This window comes from Echiichthys vipera (assembly GCF_963691815.1).
Source record: "Echiichthys vipera genome assembly, chromosome: 9".
Taxonomy (NCBI): Eukaryota; Metazoa; Chordata; class Actinopteri; order Perciformes; family Trachinidae; genus Echiichthys; species Echiichthys vipera.
Window position 1 is genome coordinate 7,221,876 of NC_139834.1, and position 12,817 is coordinate 7,234,692.

At 41.5% G+C, this 12,817-nt stretch overlaps 1 protein-coding gene across 1 annotated transcript; it reads right to left on the reverse strand.

The window, feature by feature from the left end:
• Nucleotides 1–740: 740 nt before the first annotated feature.
• Nucleotides 741–7,381, reverse strand: ddx19a (DEAD-box helicase 19a; the record flags this gene model as incomplete). The annotated part of the gene is made up of 11 exons (XM_083920470.1): nt 741–802; nt 886–1,077; nt 1,448–1,610; nt 2,396–2,633; nt 2,739–2,916; nt 3,034–3,148; nt 3,237–3,339; nt 6,618–6,710; nt 6,799–6,988; nt 7,097–7,160; nt 7,319–7,381. 11 exons carry the CDS (start codon nt 7,379–7,381, stop codon nt 741–743), a joined length of 1,461 nt encoding a protein of 486 aa, XP_083776596.1.
• Nucleotides 7,382–12,817: the final 5,436 nt, after the last annotated feature.

Here is a 12,817-nt window from a genome sequence, read left to right on the forward strand (position 1 = left end):
GTGACCAGGGAACATAACCCTACCTTGTGAAGGGTTTTGGGAAGAACAGGGAACATAGGAAACCCATTTCAACAGTGACCCAGACAAACACACGTTGAACATTAGACCTCAGGAACACATTGCTGAAAACATAAAAACGTTTTAAAGCTCTTTAATGTGTCATCAAAAGGATATTGGGCTGGGTAACACCTCCCCACCCCCCCAAAAAACTGTCCTCTGTTGAGCAAGTTTACTGCAACAGTTTATTTATTCATTTATTTTATCCACACACACACACACACACACAAAAGAAAAATGAGCAACAGCTCTGGCTTCACAGTCTGATAGAACATCCAAAGTATCAGGAAACTGTCAGCTAACGCTAAGGCTGAAACAGGCATTTAAACCTTAAAATGCTTCAAGTCACTCGAGGATCTTTTTCAATCCTGCATGAATAATTGAATAATTCACTTCAGATAATCAAACAAACATTATCACCACTCTTTGAATGCTGTTTTAACAGCTAGTGGTTGGTTTATAGTCTCTGGGAGACAGCTTAAAGGCTTAAGGTGACTTCAGTGATCCAAGTCGGACACATCAAATGAAAAGAAATTGGCACTAATTACTGCCATGAAATAAGTTTGCATAGTCGACATTAGCATGCATCTCTCTTCTGTAAACAATAAACCCTGGAACTCAAGTCCCGTTTGAGGTAACGTGTCTAACTGCTTCAGTGTTTGGTAGTACATGTCGCAGAGCATTCAGCTGATCAGGCTTTCCATTTCTTCAAGATTGCTGGTGTCAAGTTTTGTGATTCTCCGGTCTGTAGGAAAAAGCAGAGGTCGTGTTAGGATCATTTTATTTTCTCGTTTTACGTGATCAAACCGAAAGAAAGTGAAAACATACTGAAATGCATCTCAATTTGGTTGATTATATCCATGCTGTGTTTGGAGTCAACCATATTGACAGCAAACCCTCTTCTGCCGAAGCGTCCTGTGCGGCCGATACGGTGAAGGTATGTCTCGTTGTCTGCCTTTCCATCCATGTCCACAGGGAGGTCAAAGTTGACCACGAGTGACACTTGTTCCACATCGATACCTGGAAGCAACAAAATGGGTTGGAGATACACACACACACACACACACACACACACACACACACACACACACACACACACACACACACACACACACACACACACACACACACACACACACACACACACACACACACACACACACACACACACACACACACACACACACACACACACACACACACACACACACACACACACACACACACACACACACACACACACACACACACACACACACACACACACACACACACACACACACACACACACACACACACACACACACACACACACACACACACACACACACACACACACACACACACACCATAAAGATGATGTTTTGAATTTAGAAAATTCCTCCCTCACCTCTGGAGCACACGTTTGTGGTCACGAGCACCTTCTCCTTGCCGTTCCTAAAGCGTTCGATGACAGCGGCTCTCTGCTCCACCGTCAACTCCCCACTCAGTAACGCCACCTGGTGTCCCTCTGTGGTCAGGTTTGCAGTCAGCCAAGAAGCCATCTTGCGAGTCTAGAAAATATAAAGAAAGGACAGGCTAAACTGAATGGCTCGGTTGCTTGTTTGACTAACAGTAGGCCTGCTGTGCCACATACGCTGTTAAGAGACCAACAGAGGAACTGAAAGTGTTGTGCTGAAAGGTTTGAAAGATGGGCCTATTGGATGTTCTTTACTGCTTTAAAAGTTGTGCTTGGACCAGACTATGGTTTTGGGCTGAGGAAAGAGTGAGTAAAGAACGTGTTTTACCACCATTTGGAGCTTTGAAGTTAACTTGAGGATTCACATTTAGAAACAATCAGATTTGGAGTTCTTGGCTGTCTGAAACAGGTTGCGATATACACAATATGATTCCATCTGGCTTTTAGCCTTCAGCAAGATCACCATCTATGCTTTTAGCATCTTATACCACCAAAGTATCTCAAACTAGTCCAGTCTCAAGGGCATGTCATGTTAACACATCCTCCTGAACCATATATTTGAATACTTTTATAAAATTGATTGATCGCCCAGCCATAGCCTAACTCTTACTCTGAGAAGAACCCCTACAGCAGCGTGGGCTGTGTCGAATTGATTGACAAGTCCTTGACCCCTGGCAAATTAATTTGCATTGTGAGATCTGATCCCGATGCAAGCAGGACTACGATAAAGAAAACATTTATCTGTCTGAATGCCGAGGCCATGAATCGATGTCTTTCAGACACAGATCGTACGTCATCAGGTGTAAATGGTCCAACGGTGAAGGAAAATGTCAATTGTTAATCATTTGAAGTGTAAAGAGAATAAAACAGCTGACTTACATGGCAGAAGATCATGGCCTGTGCAATGGTAAGGCTCCCGTATAGATTACAGAGTGATGTGAACTTGTCCTCCTTCTCCCTACAGAGAACGTAGAACTGTTTGATGGTGTCAAGAGTCTCCTCTTCGCGCTTCAGCCTGATGATATTGGGATCAGGAACCACGTGCTCTGCAAACCTCCACACAGAGTCCTCAAAGGTTGCAGAGAAAAGGAGCATCTGGCAGTCCTTTGTCAGCTGTCTGTTGTTACGAATAAAAGGATGGAAACAATGTAACAAGAGAAAATTGATGGCTAAAAAAAAAAAACTATATTATCATTGGTAGGTTTCTCGGAAATGAACCCACCTATGGATCCGTATGCTCTGGTCCCGATGACCTTGTGTGGCAATCATCACATCAGCCTCGTCAAGCACAAACATAGTAATCTTCTTTGGGTCAATATGCTTGTACTTGGTGCACCAGTCGAGGACTGTGCCTGGTGTTCCAATGACAATCTGCTCCTGCAACTTCATTCCTCGCTCCACTGAACAGAATGCACACATTCATGTAGTGACCTTACCAACACTGGCACTTGGAAAGATTTGAAATGCCATTTCCCCCCCCCCGTCACACGTCATTACAATTACGATCAAATTCTTACTTCTGTTGCCTCGAATCCCGTACGCCAGTTTCACATCAGGACAAAACTTCCCCATTTGCTCGATGACTTGACCAATCTGCAGAGCGAGCTCGTACGTCGGCGCGATGCAAAGGCACTGAAAGAACCAAACAGTTTTTACATGGTGAGTGTCTCCAACTGAATGTTGACACTGGCTGGCTCCGCAGAATACATGTTATGCTTACCTGAGTCCACTTATTGGCTGGGTTTACATGGCTGAGCATGGCCAGAGAGAAAGCAGCGGTTTTACCCGTGCCGGACTGTGACTGGGCGATCAGATTCTGAGGTCTGGACCCAGAGAAAATACAGGCATAGAAAAAGTAAAGAAATCACAGACTAACTTGATGTGAAAAAAAAGGCTTTTAGAATAACTGCAAGGATAATAGTCCATAGATCTGGAGCTAAATTAAATTGTATGTTCACTGTCATTATGTTTAATAAAGTTTCTGAGCAAGTGACTTATTCTTTTAGATCCACCAAATATGATGGTATTGGTCAATAAGGCGCCAAAACTGGGCTCATCTCTGTGTTCCCACGGAATGCGTCTCTTGATATAAACTAAAATGTCGATGGATGTGTAAAATGCAATTTGAATGGCAAAAATCCTTGCAGTCACTGTGGAAATATTCATTTTAAAAGTGAAGAGAACTTTCTTGCCTTCATAAGAGGACATGATTTCAACGGGAGTTAAATTGCAGCTATTTTGATAATCGCTTAAATAATTTTTCATTTATGCAGACAGTTACATGGAACACCTCCCTAGGGAGGCGCACAGGGTTCATCCTTACTAGATGCCCGCACCCCCTCAACTAGCTCCTTTCAACGCAAAGGAGCAGCGGCTCTACTCCGAGTTCCTCACGGATGCTGAACTTCTCACCCTCTCTCTAAGGGAGACTCCAGACACCCTCCTGAGAAAACCCATTTCGACCGCTTGTACCCGCGACCTGGTTCTTTTGGTGATGACCCAGCTTTCATGACCATAGGTAAAGGTAGGAACGAAGATTGACCGGTATTAAGCCAGAACATGTGTCAACAATTTTGATAATTGATAAGTCTTACAAGTAATTTCTTAGGCAAAAATGCAAAACGTTTGCTGGTTCCAGGTTCTGGGTTGTGAGGATTCGCTGCTTATCTTAGTTTTATATTATTGTAAAAGGAATATTTTTATGTTTTGGATATCTGGTTGAATAAAACAAGTTATTTGAAGACCAGCTTAGGGGTCGGAGAATTGTGACTTATTTTTTTATTTTCTGACATTTAATTGGATTCAAACAAATGAAAAGATGAATTTAAAAAATAAATTGATTCATTGATAATTAAAATAATAGTTGCAGTCCTAAATGGATTAATCCTAATATAAGTAATTTCTGCAGGTCTCCAACTAATCACTCTTTGTATTATGAATTTTCATTCAGCAAATAACTATTTAGTACAGCTATTGCAATTTCCCACAGTCCAAGGTGATGTTTTCAAGTTGCTTGTTGTAAAATACAAATAGTCCAAATTACAAAGTTGTTTAATTTATGTTATAAAAGACAGAAGAGCAGCAAATTCTCACATTTGAGAGCCTTGAACAAGAAAATATTCAGTATTTTTTCTTGATAAACAACTTTAATAATTGTTTGACTTGATTATCAAAAAAGTTCATTAATTTCTTGAGTCCATGCTCATAATATCAAGTCGCTCGTGTTAAAAAAATAAAATTAAAAAAAGATCTAAAATGCAAAGAGAGAATCATTTTTAATAACATGGAGAAGGGCAACTTGAGAAGCTTGAACCAGCAAATACCTACCATTACTTACTTAGCGTGAAAGGTCTCATAGTAAAAAGTGAAATTTCTATAGTTTTTTTTTTTTTAAATTATAAAGCAGATTAAGCGTTATAAAAAAAACTGTGGACGTATCAAAACCCTCAATCCACAGAGAAATGCACACAATCTGTATTCAGAAACTGTTTCTATAAACAAGACGGGTGCTTAAAATTGAGTGTTTCAGACAGACCAGGAACCTCATTTCTAAAGGTGGCAAGCGCGCCGAACAGGGCGCACGACACTTTCTAAGCAAACTTTGGGATTTATATAACGCAAACTTGATGGGGGAATGTGCGGTCCTCCACGCACACTCTGACCCAGGCGTAAGCAAAGAAACGGGAGAAATGAGAAACTGCGACACTGACGGCAGAGGGATGAAACAACAATAAAGATGTAGGATCAGAAATTCAAAGGAAGATATCTTTGACCCTCATAACTCATAAATATGTTCTGTAAGTATTAAACAATATTTGCAGGTTATAGAGTTCATTCTCATAAATAATATGGTGAACAGGACAAATAATGTTTACACTGATGCTGTTATCAATGCCTCCGTCTGACAGAAAGGGGCGAAGTTTTGATATAGCTATCAAGTAACAAATATATCATAGCTATCATATAAACAGTCTTTTGTATGGATTTAGTTTGTTTTATTTTTGTTTTTAAAATTAGATTAATCTCCACGTCTGTAGTGTTTTAGATCAATCGAATCAAAAGGGACAGGTATAAAAAGAATGCCATCATAATGCGTAACGATGCACGCTCGCTCACTTACTGACAACCGAGGACGAGCGGATTATGAGCCGGCTCCGACTGCCATGCACTGTTCTCATGGTTTGTTTGGATCTCTGAGAACAGGGAAATAAAAAAGCCCAAACTGCATCAATGTTCTGTTGCTCAAATGCAACCGGTGCTGTTGACTGCACTTGTGTTGCTGTAAGAGCACCGAGTGAGAACGAAAAGGCTTTGATTCATCTCTTTTTCATTTCGACAACGGTCTGACCTTCTGCACTGCATTATCTGTGTCAGCAACATGTTGACACTCTACGGCCGTTTTGTCATCATTAACGCCCACACTGGGTCCTACAAACACCTCTCCAACAAGAACGTCAACTTCACACTGACTTTTTTTTTTGTTTTCCTCATGATGTCTGTATGAATGAATGTTCATTTTGGGCGTGACATGAAGCCGCAAAAGCTGCGCCACATTTAGAGTTGATTGTGATTTAATTGGGAAACTGGCGTAGGACGTGCATGCACACTGTTTTATAAATCCCAATATTTTTAAGCACACACACGTCCTATGTTTTGTCCGTACACCGCCTTTTACGTGAATCCTGCACACAGTTTTATAAATGAGGCCCCAGGGCTGCAACCAACCAATTTCATTATCGATTAATCGGTTGATTATTTTCCCGAATAATCGATTAGTTTTTTGGGCAGAAAATGTTAAAACAAAACAAAATCAACATCCTCAAATGCCCATTTTGTCCTTAACTCAAAATATATTCTGTTTACTGTCATAGAAGAGGGAGAAAAAAAATAGCTTGAATCAGCTAATTTCTATATTCGATTAATCTAATTCAGACAGTTTGAGGAAAAGAATGTGTTTGTGGCACATTAAAGCATGTAAACATTCTCTAGAAGAAACCCAAAGCACTAAATATGAACCAAACTGTTGCTTCATTTTCAGTCCCCTGACTCATGGATCCATTACTTGTCATCCAAACATTTCAAGAGCAAGAAGTGAACTCACGGCTGCGCCAGCATCATGGGTAAGGCATTCTCCTGGATCTTGGATGGTCTGTTGAAACCCAGGTTGTACACACCCCTCAGAAGATCAGGTTTCCTATCCATCATCAAGTCAAATCAGAAAGACTTAAGTTATTGTGGAGGGGGAACTCAACAGCATACATGTGCTCATCTGTCAAACTCACAGTCTCAGCTCCTCAAAGGTCTTCACAGAGTACAGGGGAGAGGTGGGGTCCCGCTGCAGGACCTCCACCTGGTTCCTGTTGCGCACCAGAGAGTGGCGGATCAGTTTGTTCAACAGGGACTGTTCAGCCAGGTCCGCTTTGTCGCCGTCTCTTTTACAGTCTCCATTTTCAGGCTTCGGCAATACGTTGCCTGCACAGGTGGAAACGAACACCACCACCACCACCACCACCACAACAAAAACAGTCAAAAACCACAACTACGCGGTCAAATTAGGTAAAAAATAATAACAATAATTACCATTTATGTCTCCTCTTATGTTACAAAGAGCACGCACTCGGTCCACTTTCCTTGAGAAGTCAAACTGGTGGGAGAAAACACATTTATTAACTGTAAAATAATGATGCAACGAACTGCGTGTGTGAAGCACATAGGTAGCAAATTAAGCTAACCTGCTAACGAACGATGCGCAAGTTTAACTGTTTGTGTCAGCCGTTTGTCACTTTTTTTAAAAAAACTTACCTGTGTACATGGAGCTGTGGCTTCTTGAACATCGACAGCAACCGCCCACGAGTCTTCGGACATTTTTAAAACATTAATTGCGTGTTTTCTTTCGAGGCAAACAACACTTTTTCTTTTTATCAAAAAGTTTGATGTCAGCGTGAAAGATGAGCGTCAAAGTGCAGTGACGCCGTGACGTGCCGCCGCCGCTGCTGCTGCTGCTGACCCGCTGGACCACACCACTCATGCTACATTCACAAGCGTCGGAGATTTTAAAACCTGGGCCGTCATTACTCAACCAATTAAAGTGACAAATAGCCGAGATATAGGGCGCTACATGTTATTTTAACTGAGCTAATGTTGACCACAATTTGGTGGCACATCTTGACGTAAAATGTTAAGAAAAAAATGTCAGAAAACCGCTATTCACAACTGTTTTTCACCTACTAATAACCATCTAAAATGTACAATATTATCCGTAAAATATTTCCCAGATTTTTCTTATTGCAATTGCGAAACAAAATGTCTCTGTTTGTTTGTTTTTTTAACTGAAAATAAACGCTTGAATGCTGCGTTATTATATTTACGAAGCATATGAGCGATACCTGAAGGCGCCATTGTATTGCTGCGTGAACCTGCTGACACACCCATCATCACAGATTATACACAGAACTACTCCACCATAACAAGGTACTTGACCATTTAAAGCCCATATACTAATCTAATCTTCATGAAAACCCATTAAACAATTAAATGCACCAATATTGCACATAAATACAAAGTATAACAAATGTTTTTTTTCTATATAAACATAGATTTCACTGTTGTAATCATGTGTATTCATCCGTATGAGTTGAAGTATTTTCAAGTTGTTTGTGTTAAAGTTTGTTGGCTTTTTGCTGTTTTGTCATATAAAATATCTAGAAATGTGATATATAAATCAGCTCTTTTCACAGTATCATCATTATTTTCATTATCGATTATTCTTTCAATTTCTAATTTGGATTAATTGATTATTATTTTCTAGGGGTTGAAGGCAAAATTCCACTTCCATGTAGATGTTAATGATTAGTTGTTGTGATGTTATTTGATTCAATGATGATTTATCGGTCTATTTACTGTCACAAATCCCCAGAGCCAAAGGTGAAGTCTTCAATTCAATTCTATTTAAGACTAGGTGATACAATCCTTTGTTTGACTGCTCACACTGGTTAGACCTTGCTATTGTGAGGTTTTCAAGTGGGTGCGCTCCTCCCTCAGCATGTCATCCATGCGTCTGCTGAACCTCCAGTGGGTTCAGGGAGGAGGCTTTGTGTCCCGGGCTCACCTCCATAATGTCATCTCCTTCTTGATATTATCAGGTGTTGTCTCTCCTGTTAAGCCAGAGACACTTGCCCTTTCAGCAGCACCAGAGAGGGCTTTTGATGTCTTGACATTGGGCCTTGACTCAAATTCCCATGTCCTTGAGCAGCCTGGTAGTTGACATGTTTATGAAGCTTCTGTAGCCAAATTCTACTGGCAAACTTTAGCTTTCCAGCCATGTTGTACAGCAGCTGCTATCTCAGCAGCAAACCTCTGTGGTTCGTAGGTCCTCGCCCACAGCATCCCCGCAGAGCTTTGTATGCAATATGAATTAGGCCTTGGATTTATTTGCAGTCTCACGGACAAACTCTTGTTGCAGGATGGGATGACAGAGGAGCCCGGGCACTGATGGTTGTCCATCTGCTCCCCAGCATAGCTGCTTGTTTTGTTGACCAACAGTCCCAAACCTAAAAACATTCCATTCATTATCACACAAGACAAAGAAATGCAGCAAATGCTCACATTTAAGGAAGTGAATCAGGGGAAATATTTGACAGTTCTTGCTTGAAAAAAAACTTGCAGATACATTTTCTGTCTACAAATTACTTCAGCTCTAATATAACTCAGTGTTGACACAGGAACAGAAGTATTTTAAGCACTAAACAATAAAACGTCAGAACTGGCTGATCACCACATTCATTAACAGCATTCTTGATTACCTTATGCTTGATGGGGACACAGACTCACTGTTCTACGTAGAGCTGAGACAATTAGATGACTAACTGGCGAGTCAGTCGTTTAAGCATTCTGTGCTTCCAGCTTCTTCAATGAGGATTTGCATGAGCTTCAGGAATGTTTAAGTGCCAATTGTCACCATTTTCTGACATTTGTTGACCGATTACTGAATCCACTGAATTCACCTAAATTAAAACCTTCAAATGTGGAATTTACCTTTAACCCTTCTACTATTTGATTGTTGTGAGAAAGAGAGAGGGTGAATGAGCTGTGTGTGTGTGTGTGTGTGTGTGTGAGTGTGTGTGTGTGTGTGTGTGTGTGTGTGTGTGTGTGTGTGTGTGTGTGTGTGTGTGCGTGTGCGTGCGTGCGTGTTTGAGAGGCTGAGAAACAGACAGGGAAAAGGAAGCAAGCAGCGGAGAGGGGGTGTGCAGACCTGGTTTTATTGGCTGCAAGTTAATTCAATTTGGAGGCGGATGCTCAGGCAATCCACCCACCCACCCACACACACACACACACACACACACACACACACACACACACACACACACACACACACAAACCCCCCCCCCCCCCCCCCCCCACACACACACACCATCTACGTTCACGACTGCCAAAAAGACTCTATAAACACATATTAAATGCCATGGTAACCTCCCAGAAAACATATGGATCAAACCAAGTGATTACAAACAGAGACAGCCAAGCGCCCACATTGGATGTTTTTCCAATCACACCGTAGAGAGGAAGAGAGAGAGAGATTATAGGTGATATGAGTGAGACATCGCTCCCTAACCCACCCACCCTGTCCCTCCAAGCCTGTTTTCACTACCCTGGTGTTACAGTACATGTCATGTACTGATTATACTCTGATCCCTCGCTATAATAAAGGACACCTGAATATTGCTTGTTGTCATCGGTGTCAGGGAGGGCTGCTGGAGTGAGTGGGTGGTGCTGATGCTTTGAATGCGCATCTGATGAGAAGGGGGATGTTTATTGGAAGAACTGGACCCTCCGTCTCAGCCCCCCTCTCTCGCTCTCAAAGCCCTCCAACTCCAGCAGTATCCACAGGGGGGAGGAGGAGGAGGATGAGAAGGAGGAGGAGGATAAATGAAACAGTTTTTGCAGCCACATGTTGCTTCATTGAACTGCTGCAGCGGCTCCTACCTACCTTGTCCTTTCCTTGCATTGTCCCTCCAACTAACGATGTGGCAGCTGCATCTGTAGTTTCTGCCACCTGTGGCAGCACTCCGATTCCCTCTACGCCACAGAGAGAAAACAAAAAAGGGGAGCTGAAAGAGGTTGGAGAAGGATATCTTTCATGATAAGTGGACTTCTGACAGAGAGAGATCCCCGTTGCATCTCCAGCTGACACAAATGAAAGGTAAGGTAATGAAGCTGATGCTGTGATCATATCAGATATGTTTTAATGCCGCTGTGTGTCTCTCTGATGATGCATAGATTAAACATCCCTGTCATTTATTTAAAATGAAGAAAAGGTTGGCCAGTCAGATGATTAAATAAACTACCTGCATCTTGAGTCACAGTATAAACGGATACCGTGTTTCAACAGGTGGCAGGTACCACAGCATCTGCTCTTTGTTTTGACTCTAATGAGTGCAGAGGAGTGTGGCATCACTGATGGGAAATGTTGAAAGTTGATGGTTTGGTGGTCTTTTAGCAAAACCCAGGTGGGAGGCTGGGTGATTCATGTGACAGAGCCAACCAGGAGAGGAGCATCCTGGGACTGACACTTTTAGCACTAATTACTATAGGATGAAAGACCGTAAAGAAAGGGATGCCTTGGAAAAACACCTGTAATGCAACTCATGCAAATGTAGTTTTTTTAAAGAGTATGTTCATTTATTCAGAATTTCATACTTTGCATGACTAGATCTTCATTTTCAACAGTTATTGATGTTCAGCGTCTGTATCTCACCACTTATGATGTCATCTCTTCAGCATTGGTATAGTTTGCAGTCCCGCTGTGCCTGAATAAGTCTTTTTTTATTCACCTATCCGAGGGGACTGTTTATAGAAGGACAAAGGGATGTGTTGCCTCTCAATCTGTGGTCGACCAGACACATGATGGCACTGTTGAGACAGGCAACTAAAAAGTCTGTATTTACATCTGTATGACCTTTTCCTCGCCATAAATAACCGTGTGGTGTCTAAAATGTCACTTTTGACTATTAGAAAGACTCATTGAATTTGTTATTGATTCTGAAGAACCTCTTTCGTAGCCGGGAATGTGAAAGTAGTGTCCCTGGAGTTTAATTAAGCCTGTTTTGTGAATTCCCTAAGTGAAAGTGATTTTGTGTGAAGGAAAGAGATCGCCTTGCGTTTTAATTGTAATCAATCACAGTGTCATAAAAAAAAAGCATGTTACTGGTCAGCATGCAGCCAAGCAAGCAAGCAAGCAAGCAAGCAGAGCTGTCTCTATGGAAATTGCTTTCGTCATAACACTTCCTATCACGCCTGTGCTGGGGCTTTGGTCGTGCAGCAGGCGCAGACCCTTGACAGCACATAACCAAGATTGCTGGTGGAGGAGACGACAATAACAATAAAGTACAGCCCCAAAGCAACAGATGATTATATCGTATAACTTACATAATTAGTGGCGCCTCATTCCTCTTCAAGCATTTTTTAATGTATCTGAATCTTTTCTCTCCTCCTACATTGTTGGTGTGCTCTAATGATGAGATCACCCAAAATGTTTTATTGCTGTGACATTTATCACAAATGCTCTAAGTGCCTGTCACCCATCCGGCTCCGTGGTTTTACATCATACCCTTGAACATAAATGAGGTTGAAATATCTATAAAACCTGCAGCACTAAATAGGGTGTTAACCACATACCTTATTTTAGCCAACTAACCAAAAACCCGTTTAAAAAATCCCAATGACTTTGAGACGAGGGAACTGGGAGTGCAAAAATGCTGACTCACTTCTGGGTTTTAGGACTCATCCCTATAGTACTCCAAAAAAAGCTCATAAATCAAAAACTACACAATCAAACACGTTTGTGGTCCGAAATGACAAACAACAACATACATTACTGCAATGTTTACATTTTACATACACTGCTACATGTAGCTACATGCTAACATCAGGGAAAGCTGTAGTCTTGGTTGCCGATGTTGTTTAGTTCTCAACAATTTGGGATCACATTCATGCTGGAACTTGTTACATTTTATAGTTTTTGAAGCCTTTATTAGTGATTTTGTTTCATGGTAAAAAGTGCTGCTGTAACGTCACTCCACAGCCATTCCACTGCTTAAGTTATATGTAGCTACATGCTAACGTCAGTGAAAGCTGTCATCTCTTAGTTTTCGTTTTATAAGCCTTTATTTGCGAATTATTCACAATAAAAAAGTGGCTTGGTTGCCTTCTGTGTGGAGTTTGCATGTTCTCCCCGTGTCTGCTTGGGTTTTCTCTGGGTTCTCCGGCTTCCTCCCACAGTCCAAAGACATGCACATGTTAGGT